Source organism: Pelophylax lessonae (genome assembly GCF_965119305.1).
Source record: "Pelophylax lessonae genome assembly, chromosome: 2".
NCBI classification, from domain to species: domain Eukaryota; kingdom Metazoa; phylum Chordata; class Amphibia; order Anura; family Ranidae; genus Pelophylax; species Pelophylax lessonae.
This window is the reverse complement of record NC_138769.1, coordinates 683564020-683576932: the sequence shown is the minus strand read 5'-3', so window position 1 is coordinate 683576932 and position 12913 is coordinate 683564020. Positions and strand designations below refer to the sequence as shown.

At 41.2% G+C, this 12913-nt stretch overlaps 1 protein-coding gene across 1 annotated transcript in view; it reads right to left on the bottom strand.

The window, feature by feature from the left end:
• MRE11 (MRE11 homolog, double strand break repair nuclease) overlaps positions 1-12913 on the bottom strand; it is a gene marked incomplete at its 3' end in the record, with an annotated part of 586107 nt that overhangs the window by 120532 nt on the left and 452662 nt on the right. The window contains exon 16 of the mRNA XM_082248202.1: positions 11113-11181. Within this exon, the coding sequence (XP_082104328.1) occupies positions 11113-11181 (69 nt within the window). The remainder of the gene's footprint in view (positions 1-11112; positions 11182-12913) is intronic.

Sequence of the window (12913 nt, the reverse complement as noted above, 5' to 3'; positions counted from 1 at the left end):
TAATAAAAATGTCAAGAAATGAAGACAATAGCAGACAGGTCCATTAAGGTGGTTCAAAGGCCAAAATGATTGCTAAAAGTGTAGCAAAACTGTAGAAGAAGTGCACCAAAGTAAAGATGCCAGCGCCGCCGAGAGAGGACCCAGGGTGGGGGGATGGGGTGAGTACACAGCTGGATTGTGGGACAGATGAGTGCGTGTTTATTAAAAGTCAGCAACTACAGTTTTTGTAGCTCCTGAATTTTAACAAGCACAAAAATAACTGGAACTCCGCTTTAGGTTATACGCAAATCTGGACATTTACAAAAAAAGTCAAGCTTGGTTCCATCTCCTAAATATCATTATAAGCAAATAAGCCTTCCTGTCACATCGATAGGAAGGCTCAGGAGGCAGGAAGAAGCTAACATTGTATAGATATACCTCGATTTACTGACACTACAGATTTGCATTTTATTCTGCAGGTGACCTCTGCTAAAGCATTTTTTCTTATGATTTGCTTACTTTAACCACTTGCTGACCGCCGGCAGTACAAATACTGCGTCAAGTCGGCTCTGTCCCAGGAAACAACTAAACTGTACGTTGTTTCGCTGGACCGCTAGAGGGGGCGTGTGTGCGCCAATTGGCTACAGGGCTACTGCTCTGCTTAGTGTCTGAAACCATTTCAGTGCTGTGACAGTTATTATTTCAGCTGAGTCTAATGAGTTTTGAAAACTCCAAAATTACAGTCACATGGCTTAAAGTAGAAATATAGGCAAAACTTTTTTTTTCCATTTTGGATAAAGTAACGGAGGGTTATAACCCCTATAAGGATTATTTTTGCCTTCCTTGTTCCAATAAGGGAGATTTACCTTCACTTCCTGCCCCACAGCCTAAACAGGAAGTGAGAGGAAATCCCTGCAAATTAAAGTGGAGTTACAGCCTCAAAATGAAAATTTGACATCCACTTGCTCTAAGTAACCTGAAAAAGAATTGGATAATCATGATTTTTTTTTGAAGAAAATATACTTACCTTCCTTCCTCTGAGGCCAAGGCCCACGCCGTGACTTCCTGCTTGCATTGACTCCTGGGAGATGAACGTCATCGCTCCCAGGAGTCAATGCGTCTGCACCGGCCCCGCTCGTCACTTCCGGTGCAGGCGCAGCATTCCCCGCTAAACAGCTTCTGGGCATGCCCAGTAGCTGTGCAGGGATGATGCGCCTGCACCGCAAGTGACAAGCAGGGCCGGTGCAGGGCATTCTGGGACTCCGACGTCACCGAAGAGGACGCTCTGGCTTCAGCTGCCCACAGCCGAGATGGCAGCGCTGGACAAGACATTTTCAAGGTAAGTATTTCTTCTAAAAGGTAAGTGCAACCTGGGACAGTTCAGAGGCTATCATTGCTGAAATGCACTAGCCCTGACTGTCCCGGGGGTATTTTTATTGAAAATGTTTTTTTGAGGCCGGAACTCCGCTTTAAGGGAATCTTTTGGGGTCCCCCAGGTCACCAGAAGTAGTGTCCCCATTGGAATATTTCCCCTCTATTACTTTTCTGGGGACAACCCAAATTTTGGGATTTTCTTTTACTTTTAATGATAATGGTAAACAGGACAAATAGAGAGGGTGACTCTCTCTAACAACGAAAAGACAGCAGTAAAACCTGAGAGATGTTCTAATCCCTCTCCACTCTATCCAAAACGAAAAAAAAAAAAAGAAGTTTTGCCTTTAGTTATACTTTAACTTGAGATCCTTATCTATATGTTAAAGCGAAATAAACTATTCAACTTTTTTAAACTGGCCCCCAGGACCAGTTAGCTATACTGTGCTGGTATGCACATTATATTAGACAATTGTGGCAGACTTGCATGTCAAACGATCCCCTCCAGCGATGTACTGTCAGGGCTCCATTGGTCATGGACACTTCCACCTTGTCCTGGTGTTCCTTCTGGTTTTTGGACTGTTTGGCCACTTGAATGCGCAGGCCGTGATGACATCCCTTCCGCACATGCACACAGAAGTCATATGATCGTGGCACAGATTGGTGCCAGAAAACTGCACACGGGCAGCTCAGTCTACATTGATCCTAAGGCAGAGAGAAACATTTATGACAGAAGAGACTGGTAGGGTCTATTCGGTCATAAAAATCCTACCTGTCAGCGTTTTCTTTTTTTTTTAAAGTGTCATTAAACACTATCAATAAATGGTGTATTACATGCGGTTTATACTCATTCAGTTACTATGAGAATTATTTCTGTATTCTGCAAAAAGTCTGGTTGATTCTGCTGTTCTCTACCTCCACCTTCTGTCCATGTCCCCAGTTCAGCTAGGGATTTTGCAGAGCAGCGTTGGCAGCTACTGCACCTGCTCAGCTTTCAATGTATTTTCTACCCTGGGCCTTACCTTCCTATCCACATCTGAGCAGCCCATGTGACTATTGACTATCAAAGGGTAAGACCATCTGGGACTGTAAACTCAAGATCCAGAGGGCCAATGGAACAACTAACCAGGTGTACCAGGGTATTGGTCCCCACAGATGTGGGAGCAGTGTGACCGCACGCAAACGGAGGATTCAAGGAGCCACCACCAGGTCTTCACTGAAGCCGCTTGAGCTGTTGATGATGTGCTGTGAGGCAGCCCCCAGGTTGCGGCTCTCTAGCACACCCGTGCTACGCTGGAAGGACATGGAGGAGGCACAAAAGACTAGGAACCAAGGAAACCTACTGCAGCCAGCTAGGAAGGGATGCCAGGGGAGAGGACGCATGGAGTAAGCATAATGTGCAGGTAACAAAAAAGGTATTGCTTCACTTTAAGTACATTTTTGTTTTACATACATGCTCTGGTCCCATTGTGTACCTAAAAGTGGGGTAAGGCTGTATTCTAAGGCACAGGCTGGAGGGGTGTGACACAACCTACGACTGGCAGAAATCCTCCCACACCATGTTATTGTCAAAAATATATATTTTAATTTAAATCATATATTTGTATCACAATTTAAAACAGTTTGATACATATAAATATATATATGATCTATTTTTACTCTGTATTTCAAAGGCTGTTTGTTTTTTTGAACATGTGACCAGTAGCAGGGGACTACATCCTCCTGCCACTGTTTCCCTACAGATAGGCTAGAAAAGAGCCATGTGACAGCTGTATGTTTATTAGGAAAAAAGGTACTTAGATTTTTTTTTTTATTAAAATAATTACAGTACCACATACAGAAATTTAAGGGATAATGTAAATTAAACATTGTGTGCTTAGTATCACTTTTAGGTTCAATTCCACTTTTTTTTTTTTCAAATATAATTTTTATTGAAGTTTTCGGGTAGGATAACAAATTCATCATAACAAGAAGACATAGGATCAATACACCCCTCACATTCTTGCTTCCCATATCTCCCAGCTATCCTATGTGTTAAATAGCTATTCATCTCCTTCCCTTTCTTTTCTAACTCAAATCAACCCCACCCAAAACAAAAAAAAAAAAAAAAAAAAACAAAAGAAAAAGGGGGAAAAAACAAAAGACAAAAAAAAAAAAAAAAAAAAAGGGAAAACAAAAACACATAAGTTTCCTCCTCCCCCATCTCCGTATTGTTTCTTTATTTACTAAATCTCTCCGACATCCAATATATCCTGATCCGGTCTGTCCATCCCCTGGTTCATTACTAAAAACCTGTTCCATACTCCCCATGTTTCTAAATATTTTTCCCTCTTATGTTGACCTGTCAGAACCAGATCCTCCATTCTATTTATTTCTTCTATTTTACCTATCCAGCAATTAATTGTTGGGGGTTCCTGCTTTTTCCACCCCAGGGGGATACAGGCTCGGGCAGCGTTTGCCATATGGCATAGTAACGATCTCCTGTATTTCTTCCCTGGTATCCCGCTAAGTTGTAAAAGAAAGAACCCAGGGTTTTCCGGGATCTCAAATTCTGAAAACTTTTGCATTATCTCTCTGACCTTCCCCCAATAATTTGATAGTTTAGGGCATGACCAAAAAATATGTATTAATGTACCCTCTTCCACCGAGCATCTCCAACATCTGTCCGAATTATTTATTGCTATTTTATGTAGTTTATATGGTGTATAGTACCACCTTGTCAAGATTTTGAAATTTAATTCCTGATATTTAGTACATATAGATGATTTAAAAGCAAGATCAACCATCTGTTGTCTCTGCTCTGTGGAGAAGGTACAAGATAATTCCCTTTCCCATCTCTCAATATAAGATAAATGGTGTCCTGCTTTAGGGGTATTTATCAAGGAATATATTTTTGCTAACATATGGGATATATTCTCTGACTCACTACAATATTCTTCCAGCATTGTAAGCTGACGGTTATACTTCTTTGGATTGGGGATAGATCCCAAAAAGTGAGAAAGTTGGAGTGCATTCCAAAAGGGAAGTCTAAATTCCCCTTCCTCCTCCATTAATATCTCCATTGTCGGCCATTTATTATTTCTCACAAAGTGGGATGCCTGAAAGCATCCTGCTTTATCTAGATTCCTAAATGGCTGTGCTTCCATTCCCATGGTGAATCTCGGGTTCCCTATTATAGGATATAGAGGAGAGTCATGTGAAGTAAGGTCCTTTTGAAAACATATTTGAGAGCATATTCTTAAAGTTGTCCCAATTAATTGGTGTGCTTTTAATTCTGTCGGTAAACTCTCATAACACCATAATGCCCTAGATAATGGTACCTTTGTATTAGTTTGTTCTATTTTCACCCATAGCTTTGATTCCCCCTGGCGGCACCAGTCTATTTGCCTCCTGACATGTGAGGCATAATAGTATTTTTGAATATCTGGTATCGCTGTACCTCCATATTTTTTTGGCAATGTAAGTAATTGTCTTGAAATCCTCGGCTTCTTATTTGCCCATATAAATTTTATAAATATTGAGTTTATCTGTTTGAAATATCCTATCGGAATCTTTACTGGCAATGTCTGGAGTAAATATAAGAATCTGGGTAAGATAGACATCTTAATAAGATTGCATCTCCCCAGCCAAGAGAATAAGCCCGTCTTCCATTTTTCTAGTTTAGAACCAATTGTATTCAAAAGAGGTTTGAAATTCAATTCGTATACCAAATCAGGGTTGGCCAGTATATACGTTCCCAAGTATTTTATTGCCTTATCTGCCCATTTAAATTTAAAATTTTGTTTCAATACTTGTAGTGCACTTCTAGGCAATCTTATCCCCATTGCTTCTGACTTATTGAAATTTATTTTTAAATTTGACATGGACTCGTATTGTTCAAATTCCTTAATTAAATTAGGTAGGGATATTGTCGGGTTTGTTAATGTAAATATCAAATCGTCTGCATACGCCGAAATTTTGTACTGTTCCTTTCCCATTTGTACCCCTTTAATATTCAAATTTTGTCTTACTTTACATAAGAATGGTTCTAGGGACAGTACAAAAAGGATAGGGGATAGGGGGCATCCCTGTCTCGTACCGTTTTTAATCTTAAAAGGGTCCGATAGAATCCCATTTACTTTCACTTGGGCTGTTGGGTCAGCGTATATAGAAAGGATTCTCTGTATCATAATCTCTCCCAGCCCGATATGTTTCAGTGTCGCTGTCATAAATTTCCAGTTCACGCGATCGAACGCTTTTTCTGCGTCGGTACCTAGGAAGACACATGGTTTTTGAGATTTATCAATTTCCAGTAACAAATCCAATACTTTGGTGGTATTATCTCTCCCTTCTCTATTATTTATAAAGCCCACCTGATCCAAGTGTATCAATGATTGTATATAATGATTCAGACGGGTTGCTAATATCTTCGTAAAAATTTTTAAGTCCGTATTAAGGAGAGATATTGGCCTATAACTCCCACATAACATTAAATCTTTATCTTCTTTAGGGAGAACTGTAATGTGTGCTCGTTGAGTATCTCTACAAAAACTTGATCCTTGCCCCACCCCGTTAAATAATTTTAATAGATACGGGCCAACTATCGGGAAAAATACCTTATAATACTGGAGGGTAAAGCCGTCCGGTCCCGGCGCCCTCCCAATCTTCATCATATTTAAGGCTTGTAATATCTCCGTCAATTCTATAGGTAGGTCCAGTTCCTTGCCTGCTTCCTCCGATAGTTTTGGCATCTGGGCAGAGGCTACGTATTCTTCCATTTCTGATAAAGTTGTTAAGTTATCTGTCAAGTTATATAAGCTCGAATAATAATCTCCAAATACCTGGGCGATCTGTCTAGGTATCGCTATCTTATTGCCCTTAGGAGACAATATTTGGGGGATATATGTAGTCTGTTTCATCTCCTTAACCGCTTTGGCTAACAATTTCCCACACTTATCTCCTGATTCATATCCTATTTTTCGGCTTCTTTGTAGTGAGGCTTTTGCTTTATAACCTAACAGATCATTAATCTCTTTTCTTATGCCCCCCACTTCTTTCTCGTTTTTTAATGTTATATCTTTTTTATGGGCACCCTCCTTCTCGTGTAAAGTTTTGAATAACGTTTCTAATCTTTCCATCCTCTCCTTTTTTACTCTCGACCCATGTTTAATTAGTACTCCCCTAATCACAACTTTATGTGCCTCCCATAGGACCCCTATATCTCCCCCTGGATTTTCATTTGTTTGAAAGTAAAATTTTAGTTCCTCTGTTACGTCCCTGAGGATCTCAGGTGTCTGTAAGAGGCTCTCATTCAATCTCCAGAACCTTCCCCCAAGGGCCAGGGATTCCGAAAGTGAATACTCTAAAGTGACTGGTGCGTGGTCTGACCATGTGATGTTCCCAATCTCAACTTTTTTAATTGCTTGTAGTTGTCTATGAGGGATAAAGAAATAATCTATTCTTGTGTATAGTTTATGTACTGATGAAAAATATGTATAATCTTTTTCCCCGGAGTGGGTAAGGCGCCATACGTCCACAAGTTGGTGTTTATATAGTTCTTGACTTATTTGCTTACTACTACTCAAAGGGACTGAGGAGCATCCTGATGAAGTGTCTATCAGGGGGTTTAAAGGGATATTTATGTCTCCTCCCAGAATCAGTTGTCCCTCTGTAAAGTCTGCCAGTTTATTTAAGACCTTCGTAAGAAAGCTCACCTGTTTCTGGTTGGGGGCGTATATATTTGCCAACGTTACCTTCACCTCTCCTATTGTTCCCTTAATAAAGATGTACCTCCCCTCAGTATCTGTCTGTATATCTTGTAAAGACCATGGCATTCTCTTGGCTAAGAGGATAGATACCCCTTTTGATTTTACCTCTTTATTTGTCGAATGGTACCCCCATGGAAAGTTTTTATTTCTAAGTATGGGTACTTTGGTTTCTTTAAAATGTGTCTCCTGTACTAATGCTATATCTATTTGGGACCCTTTTAAATCATTTAGTAACATGTGTCTTTTCTCAGGTATGTTCAGACCTCTTGCGTTTAGTGTTATACATTTTATAGTCGCCATTTAGATTTATATTTTATATCCAGAGTTAGGAGGAGGAGAAAAGAAAAAAAAAAAAAAAAAGGGAAAAGAAGGAAAAAAAAAAAAAAAAAAAAAAAAAAAAAACCCCACAAAACCAAAATCCCCCACCCCACCACCCTCCCTTCCCACCCTACTAATAACACCTTGTTATATCAAACGCCCCTCACGCTCCTTAGCGTGTCTTGCGTTCACCTACAAAAAGGTCCGTGGTGAGGCAATGCACGGAGCGAGAATCAGCTCACTGCCTCCCTTTGTCTGGTCGGATCCAGTACTCCATTGTTATTTATTCATTCACTACCCTTATCACACAACTCCTATTAATTGGTCTCCTTTAATGATATGGTGTTACCTCCACATTAATGAACATCTTCCTATCTCAGATATTCTCTGTGACGTATTTCTCTCTCCCTCCCACTCTCCGTCCCACTCTCCATCCCCCTCACCCTACAACAATTAATTATCTTCAACTCCTTAGGTCCACCTAAAACATTCAACGGCATGTAGATAAGTAGAAAGGAGAGGAGAGCAAAAAAAAAAAAAAAAAGGGGGGGGGGGGGGTTATCACACACCCCCTATTACCCAAGTGCCTACTGTTGAAAATCTCAACCAAACCATCCATTGTTAGTGCCAAAAAAAAAAAAAAAAAAAATATTGTGACCTCTATCAAAAAGAGCAAATAACACCAAGACAAAAAGTGAATAAATTAGTGAATAGGAATAAATAAAAAAAAAAAATAAAATAAATAAATAAATAAAAATAAAAATATATCAACCCCCACATATGGGAGGGTGCCAGGGGGATGTTGTTTCCTGCCCCCAGGGGAGCGAGATAAACATCCCTAACAATTTTTAAGTGCTTAAGTGATATATTAAATGTGCTGTGTATTATACATCTCCTCTCTCCTTCTACTTAACCAATCTCTCAGCTATACCCAGGTAGGGGGGAGGATGTCTGAGGGGGGTAATAATTAATTGATAATTAATACAAGGTCTATCTGGCTCTAATTATGTCCAGAGAGCACCCCAAAATTCTCTCATATCTTCCCCTAAAGGGAGAGAGAATAAGGAAGAAAAGAGAGAAAAAAGAAAAAAAAAAAACATGGAGAAATCTTCTCTCCAAAGGAGGTAACAAACCCACAAAAAAAAAAAAAAAAAAGGAAAAGGGGAGCCATAATTACCTCTCCCCCGAACCCACCTCTCCACCCCCCTTATTCCCCTGTCAGACCTCCTCCCCTCCTTGCTTGCTCAAAAAAAAAAAAAAAAAAAAGGGGGAGCGAGGGGTACTTAAGCAACCCAAAATTTCATTAATAAAAGGGGGGGGGGCAAAAAAGGGGGCCCAAAAAAAAAAAAAAAAAAAATATAATAATATAAAAATAAGTCAAATCATGTCCATCCAGGAGTTATATTCTCTCAGAATCTTGGTGATTCCTCTTCAGACTCTGTGTTTTCCGGTCTCTCTCCTTCTGTTAATATTCCTGTCCAAATACTGGGGCAAAACAGCTCTCCAATCCGAAACATATAATTCCTTAATGCCCAAGTATTCAAATAACCCCTGCAGGTCCATCTTGGATCTCAAGGTGAAATACGTGGACTCTCTATGAAATGTTACCATTAGCGGATATCCCCAATGGTATGTAAAACCCAACTCCTTAGCTTTCTCCAGTATCGGTCTCAGCATAGCTCTACGGGTCAGTGTGGCTCCAGACAAGTCCGGTAATATCTTTATCTTAGCTCCCATATAATCAATAGGACCCTTGAGCCATACCTTCCTCAATATTTCTTCCCTCTGGGAAAAATAGTGGACCCGACATATTACGTCCCTTACTCTATCAGAGTCTCCCGCTTTGGGCCCCGGGGTTCTATGGACCCTGTCCAATATTATGCTATCATCACGACTAGAGTCTATTACTTTAAGGAGTATATCTCTTACCGCCTCTTGAAGTTGGTCCCTTTTTACCTGTTCAGGCAGTCCTCTTACCCTCAAGTTATTCCGGCGGCTCCGGTCTTCCATATCCTCCATTCTTAATTGCATAGAAGCCAGCATATCCCCCTGGCCCTTGTATTTTTTTTCAATCTCCTCTACTCTGCCTGTTAGGGATATTACTGTCTCTGCACCTTTATCCACCTTGTCTGAGATATCACCAATATCCTTACGTAGTTCCTTCATCTCCCGCCGGTGAGTCTCCTCCATCTTTGCCATCATATTTTCAATATCCAATTTCGTTGGGAGTGCTTTAAGCAATATCAAAATATCTGATTTTGGGTCTGCAAGCCCCTTATCCTCCTGTAGGGATGTTGGGGTGTCACTCCGTTGCGTCTCCCCTGGACTCCGCATTGTGGACTCCTCCATTGTGGACTCTGCGGGTAATTGCATTCCCAGCACCTTATATTCCTTTTCTACCCCCTGGGCTACCTCCCTCTCCTTCTCTCGGGTATCCTTGGTTTCCTGGATCCTCTGTTCCACGCTGGGAGTGTTCCTAGTACCGGTAGTCCCCCCTTCCACCAGCTGTTGTACCGCTTCGTTTGTCTCCTCTCCTTCAGCGACGCTGACACTCCCCAGCAGCTCCGGGATCTGCAGCACCGTGACACCGCTCTTAGCGCCGCCTGACACTCCGGTTATCACCTTGCCGACGCCGGGGAAATAGCGCCCTATCTCCCCCGCTGTGGACCTTTCCTGGCTACGGGTTTGCACCCGTGATTGGCGGCAGCTTTCCCCGAGCTCTTGCAGGCATCCCTCGGAGGTTACCGACCGGCAAGCATGACCGGATCCGGCCACACAGATGTACTCAGGGAGGCAGCAGCGTGGAGCTCACACAGAGCACCTCCTCACACCGTCATCACTCCACCACGCCCTCACTCCACTTTTAAAGAGACCGTTAGGTATGGCAATTTCTACATCATTACATTGGTCTAGCGTGTATGTAGGATGTATGTGCCATACCTGTTGGAACCCCCGTGGTAGCTGGAAACCACTGTAGGAGCGTTTCTTTTTTTTTTTTTACAGTGATTTCCACCTTCACTGGGTTCCCACAGGTATAGCAAATACCATGCCGGATCAATCAACCATACAAAAAGAGCCATACCTAAACTTCAGCTTTAAAGCTTTATGAACTGAGCCTAAAATAAATAAAATATATGATTTTTCTCTCACTGCCTCGGGAGCCTTGTAAAATGCAAACACACAGAGATCTGGTCTGCTTCAAATTGGAGAGACTTCTTATATTACACAACCTGCAGAGCAGTAACTCTGTGCTGTCACCAGAACATAAAATATTTCTTTTACTTTATAAAACACAGTGGATTATACTGTTAGAATGTTATTTTCTCATGCAAGATCTGATTAAAAGAACACACTGTACAAAGAAGTCATAAAAACAAGACAGGAGATTTAGAAAGGCTCCAGTCAGGCACTTTTGTTAACTTTTTAGGGATTTCACAAAGTCAAAAATCAAAAAGGTAAAGACGTTGTGACTCAGTAGTTACAAAATAAATGACAGATCATTAAGGCAGCCTGTTCTAATCCGTGTTACTTCATTATACCAATTATCTATCTTTAGCCTGAAACACTTTTTCTGGAATTTAAGAAAAAAAAAAAAAATTGTCATAAGACACTTATACAGTAATCCTCAATTTAAAGACAAGGTTATGTTTAACTAGCAGAGTGCTAACAGTTTCTGGGAAAATAACTAGAACCTTACCATCGAAGATGGACATATTTTTGGCAGGTGCTTTCGACGCTCGACCACTAGAGGGCGGTTCACCACTCCCTGCCAATGCAAAGGCAAAATATATATTAGGAAAATGAATGCAAGTACATAACTTATTAATAGTGTTCTTGTATTTAATTTCTTCAATATGTTCAGGGCTGAAATATAAGGTTTTATTGTATAGACAGGCACTCTATTTATAACAAATACAGTTGAATTTCACCAAAGACACATTTCTATCCCTGTCTACTCACTCCTACAATGAGCAAGGAGTAGTAAAACTGAACTCCAGGAAACTGTTGATTATACATTTGTTGCACACAGAGGTTACCTTACAAAGGCTTTGTATTTGTAATAAAAAATGCCTAGCCGGTTTGCTTTTTGGTCGAAGTGAACAGTTTATTATAGACGTGTAGCAGAGTGTGCAAACAGTACACATGCTGAATGATTCCTTACAGGGATCCTGTTATGGTACATAGCACCACCTGTTGGGTGCAAATGGTAAACATGAAGTATTAACATTCAACTTTTTACATTTTTCGGATTGAAAAGAAAGAGGACTGCAGATTTCCAGAATTACCTGAAGGGCAGACACTAAAGGATCAGCCGTATACCAACTTATCCCCTTGCTGGACAGTATATAGAAGACTGAGCCCACCACTATGTTAGGTGGTGGTATAAATCTCTAACATGCTACTGGAACTCAGTGTTTTTTTTTTTTTGCAAAATTCTTTTTAATCGAGCATTTTAACATTTACAACTGCAACAATGCAGTAACAGCGTGGCCCCTTTCACAGAAGGCGGACTCCGTTTATCTTAGCGGGGGATCTATCCGCCGATACCCCGCTGAGCAGGCGGATGGCAGCTCTGTCTCTGCGCTGTGTGCAGAGACAGAGCTGTCAGGTCCCCGCTGTTCTCTATGGGGGAATCGGATAGGAATGGATCGCCTGTCCGTTTTCATCCGATCCGCTGGACGGATGGAAAATAGGGTTTCCATCCGTACAAATTTGACGGAACGGATCGGATGTCAGCGGACATGTCTCCGGTGACATCCAATGCCCCATAGAGATGCATGGGGCATCCGTTCAGATCCGCCTGAAAAACTGACAGGTGGATCTGAACGGTCCGCTAGTGTGAAAGGGGCCTAAAGGTTACAAAAAAAAACAACAACTGAAAAACAAAAGAAAAGAAAATTATAATGACAGCCTCAGCAAAAAATAAAAAAATACTAGCCAAGGTCTCCACCAGCACTAAGAGAAGAGACTGGTGCCCCCGATACAACAGAAAGAGGATGAGCAGTATGGGCCAACTCCTGCCTGCCACCAGCTAACAGTACCAATGGTTAAAAATTCAAAAATGATGACAGTCACCATAGTCATCTATTATACTAGACACACCAAAAGTATCCACTACGCCCCCCACTGCATACCCAATCGAGCACACCCAGGGCTCCTTAATGAGAAAATGACAGGGAGCACTATTTAGGGGAGACTGCATTACAGACAAGGAAGTGTTGAATGAAGCCAGTTCAATCTGAAACTGTGTCAGAGGAGGCCAGCCAACCACCCCAAACGTTTTCAAACTTGGTAAAAGCTCCCAATTGTGAGTGGCTTTATATAAAGGCCCTACTTCTTTCCAGGATACTAATGTTGGTGCTGTTTTTTCCAGGACTAAATGAGTTTCCTAGCATAAAATAATAATAATGTGAGGAGAGTGCATATAGCCAATGAGCCCACTAGGCTTAGCAAGCATGCTTCCACAGAAAGGGCAACAGAAATACTATTAACCACTT